Consider the following 25,737-nt stretch of genomic DNA (forward strand, 5'->3'; position numbering starts at 1 on the left):
GCACAGGGATGGGCAGCGCGCTCTGAAAGTTTATGACCGCCGCAGCCAACTCCTGGCTGGAGCTGGAGACACTGAGAGCGATCGGCCGGCCTCGAACCCCCACAGCTGGAGGGCGAGGCCAGCTGTACCTGGCCCCAGTGCCCTTTCGCGGCCACAGGCGGCCGTCCTCCTGGTCCTGTGCTCCGGCGCCTGATCTGGGTTCATGGAGCCGGGGCTGTGGCTCCTTTTCGGGCTCACAGTGACCTCCGCCGCAGGTAAGCGCACGGGGCGGCGCGCCTCTCCTGGCGCGAGCGCACACAAAAGGACCCAGGGCGGGGAACCTGAGGCGTGCAGATGTGCGTTGCCGGGAGCAAACTCTTGCCTGGGCTCTGCACTCCTGAAGACGTCTGGGGGCGGGCTGGGGAGCAGAAGCGGCGCTCAACGACTACCCCCACGGGCTCTGGGGGTTGCAGCCCACGCACTGGCTGGAGACCTGCTGCCTGGGCCGATTTGGTCAATTTTTCATGTAATTGGGGACTTCTCAGAAAGTTTGCGAACTATTCAGAGGCTGTGTCAAACTTGCAAAGTTTTCAGAAAGTATGCAATATGCATGCAAGTTTTCAACGGGTGCAAATAGTTTGCAAGCTTCTCACAGAGTGTGCAGATAGCTTGGAAACTTTTCAGAAACTGCGCAGAGCTTTAGCGATTTTGCAGACATTTTGCTTGCTCCACCCCCCTCCTCAGGTGTTTGGGGGTGGCGGGTGTTGAGGGGTCTGCACACTCAGCTCAGGAGCCCCTTAATCTGCCTCCTGCAGGATTGGTGCCTTGCTCCCAGTCTGGGGATGCTGGCAGGCGCGGCGTGTCCCAGGTCCCCACTGCAGCCAGATCTGAGGGCGACTGTGAAGAGACTGTGGCTGGCCCTGGTGAGGGGACTGTGGCCCCGACAGCATTGCAGGGTCCAAGCCCTGGAAGTCCTGGGCAGGAGCAGGTGGCGGAGGGGGCCCCTGAGCACCACCGATCCAGGCGCTGCACGTGCTTCACCTACAAGGACAAGGAGTGTGTCTACTATTGCCACCTGGACATCATTTGGATCAACACTCCCGAGTAAGTCAGCCTTTCGTGGTGAGGAACATGGGTCCCGGACCAGGCCCACATCTGCGCCTTTCCAGGAGGACCTCACTCCACCCCAGCCCAGCTCAGTCAGCCCAGAGCTTGCCCTGGCACAGCCTTTAGCTCTTGCTGTGGCCTCCTGCCAGCCCAGGTCTCTTCTGCAGGTCAGGGGTGTGAGCCACATCCCCCGGAGGGCCTGGCCCAAGAGAAACTCAATCCTGACTTTGATCCTGTGGAAGGGGGGTGGGTGGGGGGGGTGCTGCCTCTGAGTGAAGTGAACTGACCAGGGGGATTAGATACCTGAGAAGTCTCTCTGAGCCTCTTTTTTGAGATAGAGAAAGCCCCGAAAGTTTATCTCATTCCCCAGGTGCTAAGGGGGCTCATACTCACTGTTGACTCCACCAGGATCCAAGGGCTTTAAAATTCCTTGAAAGCATCCTGGTCTCCAGGGAGTCTAAGCGTGGCTTTAGCTGAGCCTGATAGAACCTGCGCAGTCCACTCAGGGTGGAATTCCCCCGGGATGGGCTCCCTTCCTCCCTGCGGGCCCTGCTGGATGCCAAGGCAGGGCCAATTCACATCAAGTCATCCATGGGCCTTCCACAGTCTGGCTCCAGTCACCCACTGCCACGGCCACAGAGGGCCTTCCCTTCTCTCCCGCAGTCCTTAGGAACTCTCTTACCCTAGGGCCTAGACCTGAATTTGTCTTGGGATTTGCACTGTGGGGAAGTCAGCCTTCTCCTGGGGCCATGTGGAGAGAGTGTGGCTCTGACCGGGGAGGCTTTGATGACTCCCATTGTTCAGGGAGCCCCTCCCTCTGACACATCATCTTGCAAGCTATCCAGAGGGCTTGACCTTGCTTGGGTCACCAACCCTCCAGCATTGGCTTCCCCATCTCTAAGATCTGGGACTTGGATCAGATGCCTCTAAGTTCTGTTCCCTGGGTGTTCGTGGGATCTCTTGGGACTCCTGCTTGTACCCTATTAGGGATTTTTAGCTGGGAACTCAGAGACGGTTGTGAATGCAAACCCCTGGAAGTCTGGAAAGGCAGCTTTGCCACCGTGTCCTGGGGCCATCTTGATTCAGGTTCCTCACTTTTAGCTTTACCCCCAAGCCCTGTAATCTCTGAGCCCTCGGTAGCAGCTTTGATGGGGCTCACTTACCTACTTGTGTCATCGGCACCTCAAAAATGAAGTGCAGAGGAGGGTAGTAAACCTGAGGGGTGGAATGTCTTTCAGACCAGGGGACAAGACCTCTAATCACATCTGGGATAGGTCTGGAACATCACGCCATCATGCTCGAAGGGCAGGCAGGGCGGCTTCACGTTGAGCCAGCAGGACACTTGCACAGGGTCCCGCACTCAGACAGACTCTAGCTTGGCTTAAAGTCCTGCTGTCACTGTCTTGAAATCCTTAATACTTTCTGAACCAAAAGCTGCACATTTGCATTTTCTCCTGGGTCCCACAAATTCTGTAGCTGGTCGTGATACCCTGATTTGCTGGCTGGGCTGTGTCCACCTAGAGGATGGGAGGTACCTCCCTGTTTCTTTCCCTTTGTGGAGAAGATAGAAACCGTGAGTGTTGGGCCATCATCAATTGCCTCTTATCCTCAGACAGCAATGGGAGTCACCTTTCCTTATAGCCCCTGCACCTTGGCACAGCCCTTTCTGATTCTTATCCCGTGTCATTGTGCTGTGATCAAATTCACTTCATAGAATGGAGGGCACTGGGCGGTCACCAGGAGCTGAGTTCTTGTCTTGGCCAGAATCCCCAGCTGTGAATCTAGAAGGAGAAAGAAGAAAGCTAACGGAATGACAGGCAGGGACCTGGGGTGGTGGGCAGGCGGGAGAGGATTTAGAGACCATCTCGTTCGTTGCTGTTTACCAAGCCCCAGAGCACTGGCTGGGGAGGAAGCGATGACTTGAGACTTGTCCGAGAGTCTCAACCAACACCCAGTGATCTGTTTAAAATTCTGTCTCGTGCACCCTGCCATCTGTTTGAAGTCCTGTCTCATGATTTTGAGTTTGTCCTGAAATGAAGCTGTGGATCTCTGACTTTTTCCAGGACAGCCAACTTGATAACTTTCCCCCTCAAGTGTGATTTACCTCTTCCCCTCCTTCCCGACCCCGGTTCAATTTAAACACGAAGAAAGAAGGATTAAATCTGGTGTTTGGGCGTCCCCTGAGCTACTTGGGAAACAAAAATGACAATAGCCAGACTTGAGCGTTTTGAAATGAGACAGGTGAAATAATTTTTGTGAGGCAGAATTTCCCGAATGGCCTCCTTCCCTCCCTTCCTGCCTCCCTCCTTTCTTTCTTACCCTCCAAACTTCCTCCTGCCCTCCCTCCCTCTCCCCCTCCCTTCTTTCCTTCTTTTCTTTCCTTTCCTTCTCTCCTTCCCTTCCTTTCTGAAACTCTGTAGGTGTGTAGATAGGTCTGTTTGTCATCTTTGAAATATCTCAGACAAGACTGCAATTTGAGAAAATGGGCTATAGTGACAGGGAACATGAGTGACAGGGAGCAATCTAAAAAAAAAATCACTGAATTGAGCAAAAGAGGCCATGGCAGTGGGTGACACAGTCTTTTCTAGTGGTTCTGTCTCCCCATTAGATCGCAACCCCACCTCTCGCGTGTTCCCCTCTCCTGCTGTCATGTCCTCTTCATTCATGGACTGGCCTCGCTCTCCGCACTTCTCTACCAGGTGTGATTTCTGCCTGTCCCAGCAGTGGCTGCTCTGGGCACTAGAAGGAGCCTTGATTCTTGTGCCTCAGTCGGGGTCTTGAACTTTGGGTGCTTTTCACCTTTCAGAGTTCTCCCACTGCCCATCCAACTATGTGAAGACAGGATCAACACTCCTAGTTTATCTTGGACAGAAATTTCTTGAGTACGGTCATTTTTGCTCCCTTTGAGGATTTGAGATGCTGCAGGAGTCATGTTGGGAGTTACTACCGAGACCTGCTTTGCATCTCCTCGAGGAAAGTTAACTGTCTAGTTCAGGTTCAAGAGACTAGTTGGTCTCTTAAGTCTCTTTTGGAAAGAAGGTCTGAGATTCCTCAGCTGTCCCTTTGGCCCTCCTGCTTTCTTCGCCTCCTTAGTCCTTCCAGACCCGAGATTGGTCGGCCCTTTCTGTCAGCACCCAGCATGACACAGATACTCGGGAAATGCTGGTTGATTTATGGCTAAGTCCTGCAACCTAGGAACTCTGGCTCATCTTTGCTGTTGCTGAGCCCCTAAATCTCCAGTGCCTTCTCCACACAGGAGGCCTCTTTCTCCAGGTGCCTGGCTGCTCTTCAGGGGCCTGCACATCCCTGTAGACGGTCATGGGCAAGAGAATTTTCCTTGGGGATGTTGCCCATAAGTTCTGTGATGTCTTCCCAAGAGTCCATGGCCCCAAAGAGGAACCAAATTTATACTTGCCCCACCAGGGCTGCTGGGATCACAGCTCATCAGTGGGCTAGCATGATTTCCATTAGCCTTTCCTTGGCTGTCCCCAGCAGTCCCCAAGCCATCCCACCACTGCCAACAAAAACAAGGTCCCAAATCAGAGAAAAACATATCCCATCCTATTGTCATGGAAAATTTGCCAAGAATAAGATAGTAAGGGGACAGGTGGTGAATAAGAGGTCCGTGTGCTGATGTCCTTGTACACTGCGGCTGTTCTCTATGAGCAGACTGAAGAAACAGATACCAGGTAGCTGGGTCCTGTAGGAGACAGAGTTCTCCAGAGAGACAGAACCAACAGGGGGTGTGTGTGCAGATTATGCATATATCAAAAGTGTAGTTGCCAAAGGAAATATTTGGTTGCTCTTGGGGGCCATGGATTTTTATGGAGGATAAGACAGAAGTTATGGGCAATGTCCCTCCAGAAATATATATATGGAGAGAGAGAAAGAGAGGCTTTATGAATTCGGCTTACACGATTGTGGGGGCTACACAGGCCAGAAATCTGCTTGCCAGCAGGCTGAAAATTCCCAAGGAAATTGATGTCAAGGAGGTCTGGAAGCAGAATTCTTTTCTGTTTGGGACCCTGTCTTTTCTGTGAAGGCCCTCAGCAGATTGGATGAGGCCCCTACATTTTGGAGGGTCAGCTGCTTTGCCCAAAGTCTACTGATTTAAATGTTAATCACATGTCAGAAATACCTTCAGGGCAACATCTAGGCTGCTGTTTGGCTAAACAAGTGGGCACAGTAGCCTAGCAAAGTTGACACCTACAGTGACCCATAACGGGGATATCAGCTCGAACCACATTTCACGGCGGACCAGCCCCTCAGAGCCTGGCTGAAGACTGAAAACCTGTTTATCCAATGGCTGACTGAGCTGTGAAGCATCCAGCAAAGAGCCCACTGTGTTCCTCCCCAACCCATGGGCTGAGGGATCCTACACCTGTTCATCCCTCTAAGGACATCTGAGGGAGGCATTGCGATGCTGGATGGTGACCGGATTTTCTAAACCAAAATCTGACACACATGGGCTGGCAAATAGGAATGTAGTTACGAAAAGAACAGGGCAGGATGTTGGGAATCATGACCATGGTGGAAAATTTGGGATTTACAATCTCCACTTGTGGAGAAGACTCCAGAACCCTAGAGTGCTACCCCTGAGTCCTGGCCGTGACTCTCTGTGTGGCCTCGAACCAGGAGGTGCCGTTGCCTCTCTGTGACCCTCTGGAAGGTGCAGACATCAGCCACTCCAGGACAGTGAGCTGCCGGGTCTCTCCTAATCCCAACAGTCTGATCAGCTTCTATCAAAATGCCCAGGCCGGCTTCCCAGGCTGCCATGGAGCAAGCCACACTTAACTTAATCCAGCAGGAATGCCATTTGTTTTGAGTTCTTTTCTCCCCTAAAGGCGTAAAGAGTTAAAATAATAACAATAATAATAATTAACGAAACAAAAACAAAACATTTAAACTTACATTTTAATGTATTCTACCACAAAAGGGCAGCGTCACAAATTCTGACTTTGCCTTCTATATTCTTCAAGAAAGGCTTCTTGGCATGGTCTCAAGAAGAGATATTCCAAATTTTAGAACATCCCAATAGAACGGCTCGATCTGGAACCCCAACTTCCCGAATATGAGGAGCCAGCTGAGCACCAGAAGGTGATTTTGGGATCCTGATAAAAGTCACCCTGGGCCAGGTGTGGTGGCTCACACCTGTAAACCCAACACTTTGGGAGACTGAGGTGGGCAGATCACTTGAAGTCAGGAGTTTGAGACGAGCCTGGCCAACATGTTGAAACCACGTCTGTACTAAAAATATAAAAATAGCTGGGCATGGTGGTGTGTGCCTATAATCTCAGCTACTGGGGAGGCTGAAGCAGGAGAATCGCTTGAACCCGGGAGGTGGAGGTTGCAGCGAGCAGAGATCATGCCACTGCACTCCAGCCTGGGTGACAGAGCAAGACTCCACCTCAAACAAGAAAAAAGTCCCCCGACCTGTGGGCCACACCTGGCAGTATCGTTGTTGGACATGTGGCCATTTGAGGCAGAGGGCCAGTCTTTCTGCCATCATGGTTTTGGAAAGGAGTCATGAATAGCCTGCTGCTAATTTTGATGCCATGCATGGATGGTGAGGATGGCCGACCATGACTGACCTCATGTCATCTAATGGGATTGGCATGATAGCCCCATTAGTTGGATGCTCTTGTCCCTGTAGTTTACAGGAAGAAGCTGAGCCCAGGAGGCAGAGTCAGTTGCCCAAGGTTGCAGAGCTTGTGAGTAGGGAACTGGGCTGCCAGCCCAGAAGTTTGGCCCTGAAGCCTGCCCTGTAAGCCTCCCGCTGGGTGCACGTTCCCAACATGGGCTTCTTAGGTGACTAATGTGCCTTCTTAGGTGACTCCTGCTTTCCTTCATTCAATATGTTTTCCCTGAGTGCCTCACCTGAGTCAGTACCAAGTGGGGCTGTAGGACTCAAGAATGAATAAAAGACATGGTTCCCCATCCGTGACTGATTCAGCGTGGTTTTGTTCTTTTTGAGACAGTGTCTCATTCTGTCGCCCAGGCTGGAGTGCAGTGATGTGATCATAGCTCACTGCATCCTTGAACTCCTGGGCTCAATCGAATCTCCCACCTTAGCCTCCTGAGTAGCTGGAACCACAGGTGCATGTCACCATGCCTGGCTAATTTTGTAATTTTTCTTTTTTTTTTTTTTGTAGAGATCTGGTCTTGTTACGTTGTTAGGGCTGGGGTGTTGTTCTTTTTGATAGTGATGATTCATATGTATAATTCTATGTAATCATATATTTGCCCTTTTGCAAGATTATTTTTATTGACATATGTTAAGACATGGGCAAAGCCCAAATTCTTGTTCCATCACAAGTCCTAAATTTTATTCTGGAAATGTAGCCTTGGCTTGCATAGAAGCACGTGACTCTTCTTTAGCCTACCAGAGCCCTTGGTGGGTTCTCTGCAGGTAAGAGGGGCTGGTTGAGTGTGCACTCCAAACAAACCAGAAGGTTTGTCCTGATGTCAGAGATGCTGGGACAGAGGAGGCTGAGTCTGGGGGAGAGGGCAAGGGACCCCCAGGCCATGAGCTGCATTCCTGGTGCAGGATTTTTCTTTTCTTGGCTGCTACTGCGTGCCTTGTTCTGTCTTCTTGTTTCTCGGTGTGGTTATGTGAGCAGGGCAGACATAGGAGGTGGGGCTGCTCAAATCCATCTCTTCTTTGCAGATCCAGTTTCACACTATGGTTTAGGGACTCCTGGGGTTTAGAAAGAAATGGGGCTGTGACCCACTCATCTGAATTGTCTTGTGGAGGAGGAACAGATCCATTTGCATGGGTTAAGAGCTCCAACTGTGGGCTCAAATGCCTGGGCTGGAATCTGGACCTGCCACTTAGGAGATGTCACCTCTGAGACCTTCAGTGTCCCCATCTAGAGAGTGGGGGACTAGATAGCACTCTATGAGGAAAGATGTTTTCAGGATGACACAAGAAAGTACACAGGGCTTGGTTAGCACAGTGCCTATAATCTAGTAAACACTCAACGTCTTGAAGACGGTGGCCACAATGATAACAACACAACCTCCAGCCCTGCAGAAGCCCTTCCTGGGCCAGAACCAGTCCTTCTGCCATATCCCATCCTGTGACTGGAGGATGCTGGCTGGTGAGTAGAAAGTCCTTTCTCAAGTGCTGCTGGGGTCCACCTCCTTGGACCGTCTGACTGTGATCTTAGCTCCTGGAGTGCCCCGGAGGAAGCCTGTCCACCCTGTCCCCTGCAGGACGGTCTGTTAGCCTCAATTAGCAGAAGGCTTATAGACCCTGGGAAAAGGTGTGCCTGGCTGTCTGCTGTTGCTGATAAGGAGCCTGATAAAGACTCTGTGGTCAAAGGTTGCTGGGCTGGGCTGAGATTCAGTCCCGCCCTTCCAGCTCCTCCTTTCTGCTTTCTATTGCTTCCCTCTCCCCTTGGTAAATCACTGGAAGTTTTCAGGAATGGGGCATGGTGCTCTTTGCGGCCACCAGTCTGGGGCTGTGTCTGTGAAATAGGAGGTAGGGGTGGTGATTGGGGTGATTAGGGTGTCAGTTCAGGAGAATAGGAATGATCTGTTTAGTACCTCTTTGTTAAACACCTATGCTGAGAGCTCTGTGGGGCATCTGCGGCTCTCATGTCCTTGGTACGTCAAGCAGAGTAGATATAATGCCTTGTAATTTGCAGCTGAGGACCCCATGGAGCCCCAGTAGCCTCACTTCCGACCTCACCCAACATTGCCCAGGACTGAAGTGAGTGTCACCAACTGGGAGTCACCAGGAAGCAATCGAGGAAATCCCACAGACATCAGTTTAGAAAACATCATTTCATGATGTGCTTTTGAGACAGGCATGTGAAAGAAGAGGGTGTTGGCCAGACTAAAAGGGACCCTGAGCTTGAGGTTCTGACTGATCATGGTTTCAGGAGTTTTTTCCTCTCACATAACCATTTCTATCTCTTCCTTAGAAATTAGCACACTTTTGGGTACCAGTTTTGAGTTGGAGTGGCATATTTCTTAGAACACTGGATGGCAAGATACTTCTTTAAAATTGGAGGGACTTAGAGTTAATTTCGCAGTTTTTTGGAAAAGTCAGTCCTACGAGGACTTTTCTGTTGGGGATGCACAGGCAGAAAGCCCGTTTTCTGCCCGGAGTCAGCAGGAGGGGTGAGTGGTCCAGGAACAAAAACAGACTTGGTGGAATGCAACTAATCTCCACTTGGGAGACAGGGACTTGAGTCTGGAAGGCAGTTTGATTTGTAGCAAGAAAACTTGGTACAAAGAGGTTGTGACCCTGTGTGACCCCAAGGGAGAATTTGGATTTCTGCTAGATGAAAGGGCCATTACAGTGAGGAACTTGGCCTTAAATCTGAAGGCAGATGAAAGGCTCTGATGTGTCTGGTTATGTTTGTTCCTGCAAGAATTTAAAACAAAGGAAGCTGGGAGGCAAACAATGCTGCTGCTTTATAATTCCATTTCCAAACCTCAGAGGGGGAGCTGTAAAGGGTGACCTTGTCTACGGCACCGCCCCGTGTTCCAGTGTATAGGAAATGGATGGTCTCTGTTTTGCATGAGAAAGTGACCAGGTCTCCTTCGTTGTGGTGTTTCAGTTGAAACAGAGTTCCTCAAAATTGTAAAGGCACACACATATACACACAGACTTTTGTGCACTTTGGAATAGAAATTAATTGCACTTGGAAAATAAATGGCAGAGCATGGCTGACTACAGATGGCCACACGTGAATGAATTGTTTGTCTGCATAGTTTTGGGTGCTTCTGAACCCTGGTTCACCCACCAGTCCTCCCAAAAATAGACAGACAGGATGAGGCATCGGCTCTGTTTCTCATCTGCCCCACCTCAGAGTCTTAGGAGGGCCAAGAGCTTCGGGAGAAATTGGGGACATTCACAGGCCTGGAAGCACTGGCCTCTTCTTCTATGGCCTCCTCAGGGCAGATTTGGAGGGAGCTCTTAATAAACAGTAACTCAGGAACAGAACCATCAGGGAGGCCTGTTCCCCAGCTCAGTAATTTAAAAACTAGAAACAGCTTCATTTCATACGCGTTGATGCGAAAGGTGCTAACAGACATGGCTGATGACATGACTGGCCGCTGGTGGACAGTTTCGCCCCATGGCTTGCGGAGTGTAAAATAGCTCTGCCGAGAGTCAGAAGCAACTGCATGAGACAGCAGAGGTCCATGTAACTTTTCTGGGTTTTTGGAAATCTGATTTCCGTGGGTCTCTTGCAGGGCTGGGAATAGACTGGGGCGAGTGAGGCATTCCCTCACGTACAAACTTTCAGGAGGCACCAAAAACTCAGTAGGAAAAAACAAGTAAAATGTCATGCACTGTTTTCAGAAAGCCAAAATGAGTGCAAAAAATTCATAATCGACCGAATATTATTTTTAATAAAGGCAGGATCCAGCCCTGAGCTTGCTGCACTTACTCACCTGCCTCACCTTAATCTCAGTCCTGGCATCTTGTTTGAGGATAAAGCCTGTGTCTCTAATACAGACTCAGTAGTTTGAGGTAAGTGATAAATCTGTTGGAGCTATTACTGGAAAGCGGTCCCGATCTAGACCCCAAGAGAGGGTTCTTGCACCTCATGCAAGAAAGAATTCAAGGCAAGTCCATAGAGTAAAGCGAAAGCAAATTTATTAGAGAAGTAAAGAAACAAAAGAATGGCTGCTGCATAGAGCAGTGCTATGGGCTCCTTGATTGAGAATACTTACAGTTATTTTTTGATCATGTGCTAAACAAGGGGTGGGTTGTTCATGAATTTCTGGAACTGAGGGTTCCCCCTTTTAGGCCTTATCGGGTAACTTCCTGATGTTGCCATGCCATTTGTAAACTGTCATGGCACTGGTGGGAGTGTCTTTTAGCAGCTGATGCATTATAATTAGCGTATAATGAGCAGTGAGGACAACAGGAGGTCACTTCGGTTGCCATCTTGGTTTTGGTGGATTTTGGCCATCTTTTTTTTTTTTTTTTCCACCTCCTGTTTTATTAGTGGGAGTCTTTGTGACCAATGTCTTGTGGGGACCTCCTGTCTCATCCAGTGACTAAGAATGCCTCACCTTCTGGCCATGCAGCCCAGTAGGTCTCAGCCTCATTTTACCCAGCCCCTATTCAAGATGGAGTTGCTGTGGTTTGAACACCTCTGACAGAGCTACCAAAAGGACATTACGCAAGGACACAGACAATTAGGTTGGGTGGAAGATGAGTGTATCTTTACAGTCATTGTGATGGTGAGCGTAAGTCTTGCTCATGAAGATTTTTTCCATCCTTAACCTGGTATCTCCTGAAAATTAGCAAGGGTGTCTTCTCTTGCTTTCTTTATTCAAAGGCATGTATGATGGTGTTGGCATTTTTTTAATCCCTCTGCACATACCCCCATCCTTACGAAAACACTTGCTCCCTGTTTTCCCTCTTCTCTTTCCACTGCTGGGAACTATTTTGAGCCCTGTCTGTCTGCAGCTTTGCATAAAGTTATAATGAGGCTGGGCCAGGCAGCCACGGAGTTCTCATGCCTACATTCGGCCTGGAATTCAGCAGGGTCACTGGGGGCTGGGGAGAGAAACTCTAGCCTAACTCATTTGATGCATTTGGGTTGTACCAGATGGAGGGAAACCTGCTAATCTGTAGGATTCCATAGACAGCTTAATTCCCCACGTTTTGGAGGAGTTTGTTTCTCTAATTTTTTTTTTTTTTTTTAACCATAAGTCTTGAAAATCCCACACCACATAACAAAAACAGAGTTATTTTTCTGTTGTTCTCCTTTCCTTTGACCCCCTGGTGCTTCCTCCAAATATCCTTAAGTGTGCGGGTGCCTGTGTTAGGGGAGGAATATGTCTACGGTCCAATGAGCTGACGGGATGATAAATTCTGTGACTTTGAGATTCTTTTTAATCTCAGCCTTATGGTAATAGGCCATGGAAGAGTGTAAACAGTTTGGGCTAAAGCTTTCTAAATACAGTTGATGAGATCCTGGGAACCACTTATCTGGGGTGGGGTGGAGCACCACACTTTGAGTTTGGTGTTAGTGCTGGGGCAAAGGTCTAAGACCTTCTCCAGTGATTGTGCTGTTTAGGGATATTCAAGGGATGGTGAGGGCCTTTGGAAATATCTGAGTGGAGTTTGGAGCCAGAGGGACCCTGGAGAGACCCAGCCAACCCTTTTGTTTCTCAGATCCAGAGGGAAGGTGCCCACCTTTCCTGTGAATGAGTCATCCTTGGGACTAGAAGCCCGGGTCTGCCAGCCTAGTAAAGCCTCTGTTTTGCCTCTGCTACCTTACCCATCGATGCAGCCTAGTTTGTTCACCAAGGTGCTGATGTGGCCTGCAGGAGTTATTGCCAAGACATAATTCTTCCACTTCAAGTAATCTAGAGGCCACAGTAATCTAGAAGGTTTTCTAGGAAAACCCCTCAAAGACTGGCTGATTAAGGACAAAATAAGTAGAGATCCATTGAGTCAGCCAAGAACGTCGTATGGGACACTGGGTAGGGCCGTGAAGTGATGGCTGATTTGGATCTTAGTCATTCATTCATTTAACAGGTATTTATTTTTGAGATATTGGGACCTGATTTTGAGCCAGACATGGTGTCAGCTGCCCTGGACGGAGAGGTGAATGGGGCAGACACAACCAGTGGCTCCGGCTGGACAAGGTCTTGCTGTTGCTGAGCCAGTGGGTTGTGCCTGGGCCAGACACCGTCTCTTAAATGAAACAAAGGAACTGACCCTCATTCTTAGGTCTGATTGGTAGGGGTCAATGCTCAGTATTCTTTTTGAAAATGTAGGTGATACTGTTAAAATTCTCAAACAGCCAAGTCCTGGATAATTCCAAAGATTTTTTGAGGGGGAAAAGAGGGGGAGAGAGTGTATTTTTTAAAAAGGTGACAATTAACCCACAGCACATTGCTGCTCACTGTTTTTGATATTTCCAAATATTCTAGAATCATGGGCTCTTTCAGAAGGCTGCAGGAGATGGACTTCCCATCTTGTGGGGTGGTGGGATGAACGGTCTGCCTTGGGTCCTCCCAACTTTAAACCGTGAGAATTTTCTGCAGCAGAAGTAAAGCTATGAATTGCCGGTTCACTGTTCTGATGTTTAGGAAGCATAAGCTTTGTATAATATTCTTTAGAACCAGAAAGCGCCCGTGTGTGTTCTCTGCTTGTATAATGAGGTCACTGAGGAGCTATGTTTCCTGGCCTATTTTCTTTCCTGGAGGTTGGAAGAGCACCCCATGGGCTGTCTGGCATAAGACCTGGCCCACAGCAGACTATTCATAAGCATTTGATGAGTGGGCAAGGAATAAGTTCAGTAGAGGACAAAACTTCTGAGGTGGTCAAATGAGTGTCCGGGGGTGGGCTCCGAGCCTCCTGGAAGGAAGGGATCGCATACCTGCCTCCACCTGCTGAAGGACAGACAGTGGGCAGTGGGCACACCTAGGGGAAAGGAGGGGCATAGCCTGCTTCCACCTGTGGAGGGCAGACATTTCACAGTGCGCACACCTGGGGGAAAGGACTCCAGTCAGCTGACTGTGCTGGGTTTGTCCTGATTTTGAACATGCTTTTTTTTGTGTTGTTGCAGTGAAGAAAATTTTTGCTTGTCCTCAGCAGCTGGGGAGACTACAAGCCTTCCTCTTACACCCAAGAGGCCGTGGTTGCCATCTCATGAAAGTGAGGTCCAGGGTCAGCCAGAGTTCACTGGTCACAAGCAACAGAAACGTAGTCTAGCTGGCAAAGCACAGGAGGAGTTTATTGGAAGGATGCCGGAAAGCTCACAGACTGGAGGTGAGAAGAAACCCTAGACTCTGAAAGGAGGGGTGCTAGGACAGGATTGGGGGTCTAGGGGTGTACCAAGTGGACAAGCGGGGGGTGGGGCCGCTTGGCAAATCATAGCTCCAGAGTATTTTCTGATCTCGAGTTTCCCCTCTCAGGAGTCTCGGGAGAGAGGGAGTCAGATTGGCCCAGTTTAGGTCTCCTGACCAGTCCTCAGGCAGAGGTAGGTGAGGCCCATTGACTGATTGCCCCCCAGGGACCTCACACAATGGGAGGGGGATAATTCTCCAAAGAAAAGATGGCAGACTGGATCCTAGGAGACAAAAATAACCAATGCTGGCCTCCGGCTGCAGAGAATTCCCTGCTTCTCAGTCCTTGGAGTGCAGGTGCCCCTGTTCCTGGTCCTATCCCTCCCCTTTGTCTCCATGTGTTCGTGCGTAGCAGTGTCTGCTGGATGTTTGCTGAAGCAGAGGATCCCTTTCATGGGCCTTTGAATAGTCAGCCACTTCCACACCAGAAATTGCATATGTAGGTGTGCTGGAGGGCATTTTGTTTTTTCTAAGGGTATTTGGATTAATCTTCCTATTTCACCCTGTCTTACTCATTAGAGCCACGTTCTAACTGGTTCAGATTACGGATGGTAAATAAAGGTGATTGACACTTTTCTCCCTGCCCAGGCAGACATTTCTAAGCTTGGGAGAGTTGATGAGGGATGCCTTCTAGGGAATGTAATAAAATCTGAAATCGAGCTGTAGTTAGAAAGCGTGCAAGGGTCTAGAAGTTGTTTCTCCAGGGAATGGCAGGAGGTGGTGTCCAATGACTGCTGGTGCCTGGCAGCTGGGGGCTGCCTCCTGACTGTCTGCCAGTGGGAAACAGTTGTTTCTCCTCCTCCTGGCCACAGGACAAGTCACAGAGCCACGCTTTCTGTACAATATGTCCCCTGGGCCAAAAGGCAATATTGCCTCTGCTTTCCCAGTTCAGAAGGAAAAATGTGAACCGAGGAAGTAAATCATCAACTTGACATGTATCGTAAGTGTGACATGAACATGTTCTATTTGTTGGGGAGACACTCAAGTCACCAGCTGGGCTTTTTAAATGAAAACAATACCTCTATTTAAATGAAACAACACCTCTATTTGTAAAGAGGAAAATAGTATCAGGTACTAATTTTGTTCATGTGTCATCTGACCTGTCTGCGTTCGCTTTATGGAATAAACCACTAGACTAGGAGTTGTAAACTCAGATGCTCCTGAGGGCCAGACACATAAAAAAGATGAGTGAATGGGGCCAGGTATAAAACTACTGAAAATGGTGGGAACTGGGGCAGAATGAAGGGCTTACGCCCAGTCTCTGACATCATTACCTGGCTGCCATGCTGGAATATGAGGTTGGTATTAGCACAACTTCCAATTTTCAAGAAAAGCTGGAAATTGGGATGTTTATGTGAAATTTCCAGATTTAACAAAAAACACTATGGTTCACGCCTGTAATCCCAGTACTTTGGGAGGCTGAGGGGGGCGGATCACGAGATCAAGAGACTGAGACCATCCTGGCCAACATGGTGAAACCCTGTCTCTACTAAAAATACAAAAATATTAGCTGGGTGTGGTGGTATGTGCCTGTAGTCCCAACTACTTGGGAGGCTAAGGCACGAGAATCGCTTAAACCCAGGAGGCGGAGGTTGCAGTGAGCCAAGATTGCGCCAGTGCACTCCAGCCTGGCGACAGAGTGAAACTCTGTCTCAAAACACAACCAAAAACAAAACCAAAAACAAAACACTGTTGACTGTAAAAAGCTGACAAAAATGCCAATTTGCTAACCTCAGTACTGGATTAAAAGTGTATGTGTGCAGGGCCCCGCCCCTTGTCTGTCTTTTCATAAGTTTCACCCGGAGTCTAGTCCGGCACCTGCATGTTGAAAAGCAGTTGGCAAGTATTTGTTGAATGCTATGCAGTTGTGGTGGGTGGAATAAAAACTGGGTTTTCAATAGGGAATGACAGTTTGATAAGCTTTCCTAAGAATTTAGAATCTGGTCAGTGGGAATACCTGTGTCTCTTCTTTAAAAGCTTCAGATATACAGGCCAGGTTCCTGATCAGAAAGATGGAGAGTATTAATTCATTTATGAAAAGGCAACACGGAACTTAAAAACAGAATCTTTAAAACAAAAGTCAGCTTTCCTTATTCAGAAACTTCTTGTAGAGAGAAATAAAGCATTTTCAGTGTGGTGTTGCAGATGAAGAATGAATATGGGAGATTTGGGAATTTAATATTTAATAATACTTAGACATGATGTTTGGAAAAATGTGACAAATAAGAAACTTTTGATAAATAAGACTCTGATGTCACCAATCAAATAATGAATGTCCTGAATACATAAGTTGAGTGATAATTTATTAGATGAACACACACAACACCAGAGATTGCCTATGTAGGTGTGCTAGAGGGTATTTTGTTTTTTCTAAGGGTATTTGGATTAATCTTCTCACCTGCTTTTCTTTTGCATGGAGCTCTGTGTTATAACTGAGACATGAACAGATGGAAGAGCTGCCTACTTGTATAAAGGATTGTATTCTGAAAACTCCATTGTATTACAGAGCAGTAGGCCCCAACCACTGGGCAGGGCATGCTGATCAAAGGTTCTTGGCCAATTTCATTTCACGTTCATAGTCCACTGTTAGGTCTTTCCTGTTCACTATTCAGTAAACAGCCAGTGACGAAGCAGTACAAAAATGAAATATAAAGGCTCATGAGATATGAGTACGTTATCACAACTGAAATAGAAGCGCTCATGAGCTGGTAATCTGGCGTCAGACCTCGGTAAGAAGGTGGTGTCGAATGAGGTGACCTGTGGCCTTGGGTTCCTTATTACCCTTTTTTATTGCTAAGTCAAACATCTCAAATGCCAGGCTTAGTAGATGGAACTTTCCTGATACAACTCGCTTGACCTCCCAGACCAGATAAATAACAGTAGTAGCTGCTGTTTGCTTATGGCACTTTGCTAAGTATTTTCCATGCAGTGTCTCCTTTGCTTTGTCCGACCACCCTTTTGTCGACCAGGAAGTTGTTGAGAGGGTGAAGTGATCATCATGTAACATAAGAACAGTATTACCAGGTCATGTGTCTCTGTGTGTACCTTGCACATACCTGTACCTACTGGCCTTTTTTCCTTTACCTGTTTTCGTAGTCCAACAGCATATAACTCCTGAAGGCATGGACACATAGGGGTACGCCTTTCTGTGTCCCTATGACACTTACATTGATACTACGTATATAGTGGATGCTTAAAAATGTTGGAGATTCTTTCAGTGATTTTTGTGGTTATTGGACTCTTTAGGGTGAAAAGAATCCAGTCTTGCCAGACTAGAATGATCTCACCATGAACTATCAGTTCTCAATCAATAATCTGTTCGCCTGGCTTTGTGTGAGGCCCATGGTGGGTAAAAAAGAAGTAAAAGACCTGCCCTCTCTTTTGAGGATCCGGTAATCTGCCTTTAGACTTGGGTAAGAAACACCGCAACTCTGGGCCCTGTGGGTTAGAGGACTGCCTCTGACACCACTCTGGCCATGCCTCCCACCCCACTGCAAGAGTCTGGGACTGAAAGCCAAATGCACCCTCTTCAAGACCATGTTCCAGGTATTCAGGGGCTGGAATTCCCTACTCACACATCCCCCAAGACCACTTCCAGGGCCTGCACAGGTATCCTCCAGGGCCTGACACTTGGGGGTGAGCAGGGCTCCGGGTACATATCTGCAGGCCTGCAGGGTGGCAGCTGCTTACAGGGAAGCAGCCTGGGGCATCCACGGGGAGTGCTTGAAGCCAGCGCTGGTGTGGGATGGAGCAGGATGGCAGAGAAGGTGCTGGGTCTCCACCACATTCCAATATGGAATGGCCAGGAGCCCAGGATTCTAAATTAAAGGCTGGACCTGCAAGGTGTTTGGAAGCCACAGTTGTCCAGATACAGGAGATAACACTTTTTCGTTTAAGGGCTTATCAGATCGATTGAAACCTTTAAATGATTAGCCCTGTGGGAGGTGGGCCTCCATTGTGAACTCTTGTTCCATACTCTACAATGTCAGGGGCAGGCCCTGCTGGGCCATCAGCTTCCCTCACCTCCGCACAGGTGAGCCAGCAGGATGCACACCTGGAAGGCCCAGGCCTTGGTGGAGGGGTTTGTGTGCCTCAAGGCTGTGGGGGAGCGGAGGGGGGCCCTGCCTCTCTAAACATTCTCTGAAACTGCCAGGTTTCATTTGCATACCAGCACTTTGCTGCGCTTGGCGGCTGGGGAAGTGCTAAGCCTGTCTTTATTAACAAATACCACGTTGCCTTGTTTCCTTACTTAAAACACTTTAGAGTGTTTTTGCTCAAGTTGAGTGGCTCTACGTGTGTAAATGCATAATCAGCTGATAGCAATTTCAAAATTGCAGGTCTCACTGTTGATGGAGAAATGGGAGCGTTGTTATTCCTTGTGTGTAATTTTCACCGAGAAATGGGGTCTGGATTTAATGTCAACACTTAGAGATTCAATGTGGCCCTATTACTGGAAAAATACACCTTTAGCCAAACCCTGCCTCAAATCAATGTCTACATTGTGTCTTGCTGCACCCCTTACCCCCATTTCCCATTCCTGAGAAAAAACTGGCTCAGTAAAGGGCTGGATCCTGCCCTCTGTCTCCGTTTCCTGAGCACAGACGGCTCATCAGTGGAGCCTGTCTCTGCCTGGAGGGAACCCACCACCTCTGTTTCTCGAGGAACTTGGGTGGGAAGGAGTTAGCGGGGAGAACAAGAGTTGAAAAACAGGGCGGGGTCAGTTTTAGGCTCTTGTGTCCAACCCAGCAGGGAGACTGTGAGGCGCCCTTGCCCAGTTTGCCCTCACCGCCTCAAAAAGGCTTTATGGTGTGTGATTCAAATGAAAAGAAATTCAATTTGATTTTATTTTGAAAATGCAGAGTGGGGCTGGGTGCAGTGGCTAACACCTGTAATCTAGCACTTTGGGAGGCTGAGGTGGGCAGATCACAAGGTCAGGAGATACAGACCATCCTGGCTAACACGGTGAGACCCCATCTCTATTAAAAATACAAATAATAACAATAATAATTAGCTGGGCATGGTGGCACGTGTCTGTAGTCCCAGCTATTCGGAAGGCTAAGGCAGGAGAATTGCTTGAATCAGGGAGGCGGAGGTTGCAGTGAGCTGAGATCTGTGCCATTGCACTCCAGCCTGGGCAACAAGAGCAAGACTCCGTCTCAAAAAAAAAAAAAAAAGAAAGAAAGAAAAAAGAAAATGCAGAGGGGATGTCAGGACTCCCTTTGAAGTGGATAATTGCTACTACGAAGTGGGGTTCATGGAAACCAAGGTGGTTAATCTTTGGGGACTAGTGAGAAAACCAAGATTTACTGAAAAAGTGGATTTGGCCACATGTTTCTTCTAGCTATTAGTAATTTGTCCCTCAAATCATGCTAGTAAGTTAAGAATCTGCTTTTAACTTCTTCCCGCTGAACTGCCTGGCAGGCGCCCCCTTCTTCTCTGGGGAGTGATGATTTGGATGTGCACACTCATTAGAACCAGGTTTCATGGGTTTTGCTCTGAACCACTCCATTACACTCCTCCTGCCAACACCAACCATAAATGAAATTGGTAAACACTTTCAAGCCTTCTTTATAACGTGGCTCTTCTGAGGCTGGCTCCACCCTCAGCCGCATGGCTGGGCCCTTGCCCGCCTCTCTGAGGGCACGGAGTGTTCCTTCTGATGAGGAAGCAACTTTCAGAGGCCAGGATGCATCTCTAATGACTGTAATTGCATTTGCCGTCTTCTCATTAGCACAAACTGCAAGGCCTGCTGTGCACACGGAAGAAACTCAGTTCGAGGCCCAGTTCTGGCCTCAGGCTGTGGGGTAGGCAGGTGGTCTGATCAGGGCAAAGACCTGGACCAGCATGTAGGTTGCCCCACATGCCCTTGGCATAGGAAGAAAAGCCTCTGGAAAGGGTGCTATGGTTGTCTTTAATTATTTCTCGGCTTTCCATGAAGAGAGGTGGAGGCCCAGATGGTACTTCCAGAGCCGAGGAGCAGAACCCGGCCCAGAGGAGCTAGGCCAGCCATGGTTTGGTCTTGAAGAGAATGAAAGCCCACCCATGTTCACAGAGCGCCGAGCCCTGGGGCGTTCAGGCCACACCTGCAGCCGGTGCCTCGGGTGAGGCTAAGGGCCTCACAAGTGCAGGTACACATGCCCAGACGCCTGCTGGACTCTGAGAGGGCTGGCTGCTGCCCAGCTACCCAGACCCTCCATGTCCTTCCATGCCTTCAGCCCCAACTCTCTTCCTGGGGGTTGCGGAGGGCAGGGAGTGCACAGTTCACTCCAGAACCTTCCTAAGACCCAGAGCTGTAGCAGGGAGGGTGTGAACACCAGTTTCTGAGACCTTTTCAGCCAAGCAGCAGTTCTCGCTCCACACCCTTGGGGGCCCTGAGCAGGGAGGCCTGCGTGTGCTTGCCTAACATTACCCTGTGCTTTGCAGACAGACCGTGCCCTATGGACTGTCCAACTACAGAGGAAGCTTCCGGGGCAAGAGATCTGCGGGGCTGCTTCCAGGGAACCTGCAGCTTTCGCATCGACCACACTTGCGCTGCGCTTGTGTGGGGAGATATGACAAGGCCTGCCTGCACTTTTGCACCCAAACTCTGGACGTCAGCAGGTATGACCCTCCTCCAGTTTCACTCATTTGCAGATAGGCATCAACCCTTGGCAGGGCCAGGCCAGGGGCTTCTCAAAGGAGGGTCTAGGATGGTTCGGTCATATCCTGACCCACTGTCATCTTGTGGGCCAGAGAAAGGAGGTGCTGAGCCCAGAAAAGACCCAGGTCCTCAGCATCAGGAGGGCAGGAGATGCAGCGTGCCCACCCGCTTGCTGCCCTTTGGAAAGAGGCTTCACAGTGGCCATAGCTGCATCTGGTTTCCAGACATGTTTTTCTGGCCTGTACAGCAGTTTGTGAAAATCTGAATAAGTTGCCACACTTAAAAGGTTGAAGAATTAACCCCTGCCAAATGCATGTTTTTAGCCTTCTCGAAAATAGCCCATAAAAGTGCAAAAGGCTTGTTGGGGAAAACAAGACCAAAAACAAAAACCCAGCACGTAGGACCATCTGGTCTCAGAGACTCTCTCCTCTTTGGCCGCTCTCAGCTGGAACTGAGCCAGGGCATCATCATGTTTGAGTAGGACGTGCAATATCCATTTACCTGTGTCACTAATTTATCTTACTTTGTAGCCCCTGGGGGCCCCCAAGTTTGAGACCCTGTGGTCTGTCCTGGCTGCTTTAGGGAAGCTTGTAGATCACGTTGAATGGGACCAACAGGCAGACTCCATGTTTGACCCAGGGGCTTTGAGCTGTTATTCACTTAACAGGTATTCCTGTTAATACTCCTTACTCCTCTTTTTCTTAACTTTGGGCCAAGATTCATGAAGCCAGTCAGGCAGATCAGCCCTTTCAAAACCCTTCCTGGAGCAGGTGTAGGTTGAGCTGCCCGGAGGCACACAAAAGAGATGTAGGCAGGGGTGAGCTCCCAACACCCCAACAAGGCAGACGGTAGCGCTCAGGACCCCACGATCTGCCATCTGCAAAACCCAGTGTGAACTGCATGGTTTTTCCCTCCTTCTGGGCGTTTAAACATCCGGTGAATAACTGAGTGGTGAGCATATTCTGTACTTTGGTAGAAATCCACCCACTGAGCGCTCAGCCTTCAGAAACTGTGCCTGAGACGCGGTCCTTGGGGAACGCACTAATGTGCTCACTGGTGGGGAAGAGGCAGTCATAATTTGACACCGAAAAACCAGCCACAGGGAAAGGCAGGTTGATTCACTAAAACCAGCTCTCTCCCCACAGTAATTCAAGGACGGCAGAAAAAACAGACAAAGAAGAGGAAGGGAAGGTGAGAGGTGCCAACAGAGGCCTGTGTCAAAGGAGGTGAAGATGCGATGTGTCATTCCTTCGGGGGTGGGTGGACGGTGTTTTGAGGGGATGGCATCTGGTCTGGCCCAGTGGGAACCCCAGATCTCATGGGATGCTACACCCACAGGCAGTGGTGTCTTTGGTGGACCGTTTCTGGGGGCAGAGCAGGCTGAAGCTGTGGACAGCTGCTGTCACTTACCTGGCCCTGGCCACCCTGCTCTGTGTCCTAGGAGCCAGCCCTTGCATCCCTTGTGGCTCTGGGCAGTGATGTCCTGCCTGGATTTCACTGGCCTGGACAAAGCTAGCCAACCACCACTCTCAGAGGCCCCGCAGGCTGCCCTGCCTAGGCCCACGCTTTGCCTCTGCTTCCTTAGCAACATGTGCTCTTTCTCCCCCAAAAAAATCATTTCTTCTTTTCAGCAGCTGATTCCGGGCCGAGGTGAATGACAGCAGCTTGACAGCAGGGTCCCTTGGTTCTCCAGTTCATTTTATTATTTTTTTAACCCACTTGTCTTTTTTGTATGAGAGATCCTGATGTTCCTGTAGTCAAACTGGGCTTATTTGTCATTCTATCAATCAGAAGTCGTTATTAAGACTCAGCAGCACATCTGCAACGGGATGGTAATTTATGTTCATAATAATAGCCTGGAGGTGGCTTGGGTTTCTACAGAGACTGATCAAGGGAAGATGAAACCATGCTCAGTATACAGGAGGCTTTCCAAATTGGTGGCAGATCGCTTCTAGTCTAGTCCAGAGAGGGATCTGTCAGCATCCATAATAAAAATGGAGCGGGAGGAGGAGGGCCGAGGCGGAAGAGACAGAGCCCGGGAGAGCATGAGTCAGACCCAGATGGTCCCACTTTGCCTCTTCATTCTTTTTCCTCTTTTTCTCTTCCTCACCCCAAACCAAAGCTCCTCTCAGTGAGGGCGGGATGTAATTAAACCCATCCATCCATTGCATCATTTATTCATTCACTTATGCATTCGTTCAGCAAAGACTTGTTGGGCACCTGCTGTGGGCTGGGCACAGTTCTCAATGTTGGGGACACAGCAGGAACAAGGTTATGGAGCTTAACTAGTGGGGGATGCAGACAGCAAACATGTACAATATAAAGTGAGATTGCAAAGAATAACAAAAGACACGGCAGGGGTAGGAAGCGTGGGGTGATTGCAGTTTGAGATTGGGTTGACGCGGCCTCCTCTTTCTGACCAGGTGACCTGAAGGAAGGCTGGGAGGAGCCATAGGGATGAGTGAGGGAAAGGGATTTCAGGCAGGGGAACCAGTGAGTACAAAGGCCCCAGAGTGTGCTCAGGGAACAGCCAGAAGGGAGCCCTATACAGGAGAAGCACACAGATCCTTTTGCTGTTGTGGTGATTATTACTGTTCTGTGTCACATGTTCAAAAGATGCGATTGGTGGTGCAGGTGTCCCAGCAGGGCCTGGAAAAGTGGTTCTTTCAGGTCTCTATGACTCACGTAAAGCTCTAGTAAGAAGCTTTGCTTGGGAAGAAAAAGTTTCTTATTAAGCCAATGTTCTTGCTTTCTTGCAAGATTCAAGTTAGTAATTCCCAGATTTGCATTCTCAGAGTGGAAGCTGCCACCATCCTTAGCTTGTGATAATCAAAGATGGAGCCAGGCTGCGGGAGGGCTCCCAGCAGCCTTGTCTGCTGGTGTTGTTCTTTTCACACTTTTCCAGTCTGGTGGTAGGCTCGGAAATTACTGAGAAGCACTGGGAAGAGGGTACGTACAGTTCCAATCAGGGAACAGGCTGGAGAGGCAGTAAGAAGACGTTCCCTTTTTCAGCTTCACAAAGCTACAGAGCTATGCTTTCATAACATACCTTTCTTTTTTTCTTTTGCCCCCTTTCCCCAAGATAGGTTGAAGTCAAGGACAGACAAAGCAAGCAGGCTTTAGACCTCCACCATCCAAAGCTCGTGCCCAGCAGTGGACTCGCCCTTGCTCCATCTACCTGCCCCCGCTGCCTCTTTGAGGAAGGAGCCCCTTAGGAGGACAGGCCTGAAGCATCCTGGTCTTGGGAGGCTTCTGTCATTGCTCACACACAGTTCAGATTTCCACCTCTTTACGGACAAGGAGTGAATTTGCCTGGGGCAGAACACCCACCCAAAGAGTCCCCACTTAACAATACCCCCCACTGCAAGAATGCCCAAATCCAAATGACCCCAGTTTTCCTAATGGGTAAAATGATCCCAGATGTGCCCCAGAGCATGACGCCCACAGCTCCGGTTTCACGCAGGAAATTGTTTTTGGAGAGGTTTGGCAAGTTGGAAAGCCACTTACTGGCTTTTGACATGACTTCTCTTGGAGAATAAGTGGACTCCAAGCTAACTCTTTGCAAATGTAAACACGTGTCCATCTTGAAATAAATGCAAAATGCCCGTGCAACAGAAGCATGTGACTTTCATATCCTTGCCTAGAATAGGCTGCATGGTGTATGTCAGTGAGGGCCACGAGCAGCAGCTTTAGACACAGATCATAGCTCTACAGGAGTTTATGAATTTGAAGCTTATGGGATTTTGTCAGAGAAATTTTCAGCTGTGCTTGATACCCACCAAAAGAATGTATCTCAAAAGAATGAAGGAAGAAGAAAAAAGGATCCTTGATGTTTGTGACAAGAAAAGGAGAAAGTATCTGCAATACGGAGCTTGTTCCTATTCAGTGACTGACCCTCTGTATTCTGTATAGACACCAGGACGCTACACAATGGAGTTCCCAGGCCTTGTTTGCAGGAAGCCGACTATAAAGACAGCCCCAGCTCAAGGCTATTAGGTTGAATATTTGCTTTCATGAATAAATGTGGATCTTTGGGGAATGGCTTCAAAATAAGTCATGAACACAAATTCTTTGTAAATTATGTAAATTCCTGTTTATCTATATAAATTGGCAACAACTGGGAATTGTACCGCCTGACAGTTCAAAATCTCTTTCAGCTGCTCTCTTCCCGCCGAGCTGAGCTTACCATGAGTGTGGAAATGTGGCCCTGCCATGTAAAGTCGCCTGTGCAGGGGAGAGGCCACCCATCTCCCCACCCGGCCACAGAGAGATAAGAAATGGCATTTGAGTTGGGTGTCCAGGGCCCTGTATGGAGACATTTAAGATGGTATATGACAGAGCATTGGCCTTGACCAAATGTTAAATTCTCTATGCGTATTTCATAAGTTATTACAGGTATAAAAATGATGACCTATCTTGAGGAAATGAAAGTGGCTGATTTGCTGGTAGAATTTTGTACAGTTTAGAGAAGCAATTATTTATTGTGAAACTGTTCTCTACTCCAACTCTTTTATGTGAATCTGTTCCAAGTAGTCACTGTATATACGAATAGATAGGTAGGTATTTTAAATTGCATTCTGAATCCAAACTCATATTCCTTAGAGCTTGAATTACATTTTTAAAATGCATATGTGCTGTTTGGCACCATGGCAAGATGGTATCAGCGAGAAACTCATTCATTGCGCAAACACTCAGAAAGTACTGCCAAAAGCCTAATAAAAAATCTAAAGTTTGCTCTGATTTGTGGATTTTTTTCATCACTGTCTTTATGTGCGTGGTTGCGCGTAGACTTTTCATGGACCTCTGGAGAGGATGGGAAGAAGTTGTGGTTTGGGAAGTGGAATCCATCTAAAGTCAGTTATGGAGCTAGATGAGGGGCTGCCTGAATATTAAGGAAGAAGTGGGGTTTGGGGACCGTTCCAAGAAGACAAAACATTCACAGCAGTCAGGAAGAGAGAAACCTGGGGAGAGTGCTGGTTCTTCCTCCAGACCATTGTGCCTTCCTAGCAATGGGGAGGCTTCCTTGTGGCCCTGCCAGAGATGGCTGTGCAGCCCAGGATTCTAGAGAGAGGGCACTGCTGGGGGGCTCAGGATTCTAGGGAGACACTGCAGGGGAGCTCAGGGTTCTAGGGAGAGGATACTGCAAGGGAGCTGGATTCCAGGAGAGGGCACTGCTGGGGGGC

General features: G+C 48.8%; 1 protein-coding gene across 15 annotated transcripts; it reads left to right on the top strand.

Moving 5' to 3' along the window:
• EDN3 (endothelin 3) lies at positions 1-25,294 on the top strand. 15 transcript variants are annotated; one of them, XR_006689955.2, is made up of 6 exons: positions 1-254; positions 795-1,083; positions 20,338-20,514; positions 21,700-21,745; positions 22,294-22,386; positions 23,641-23,779. XR_006689955.2 is itself a non-coding variant. In XM_005569475.5 (6 exons), the coding sequence occupies exons 1-5, from the start codon at positions 203-205 to the stop codon at positions 21,747-21,749; spliced, it is 771 nt and encodes a 256-aa protein (XP_005569532.2). In that variant the 5' UTR covers positions 1-202; the 3' UTR covers positions 21,750-21,780; positions 23,641-25,294. The 15 variants fall into 15 exon arrangements, 13 of the variants coding, with proteins under 13 accessions (XP_005569532.2, XP_005569530.2, XP_045219167.2 ...); XR_006689954.2 differs by having other exon boundaries at positions 23,637-23,773; XM_005569475.5 differs by lacking the exon at positions 22,294-22,386 and adding an exon at positions 13,635-13,837 and having other exon boundaries at positions 21,700-21,780; positions 23,641-25,294.
• Positions 25,295-25,737: the final 443 nt, after the last annotated feature.

The sequence above is a fragment of the Macaca fascicularis genome, chromosome 10 (genome assembly GCF_037993035.2).
Source record: "Macaca fascicularis isolate 582-1 chromosome 10, T2T-MFA8v1.1".
NCBI classification, from domain to species: domain Eukaryota; kingdom Metazoa; phylum Chordata; class Mammalia; order Primates; family Cercopithecidae; genus Macaca; species Macaca fascicularis.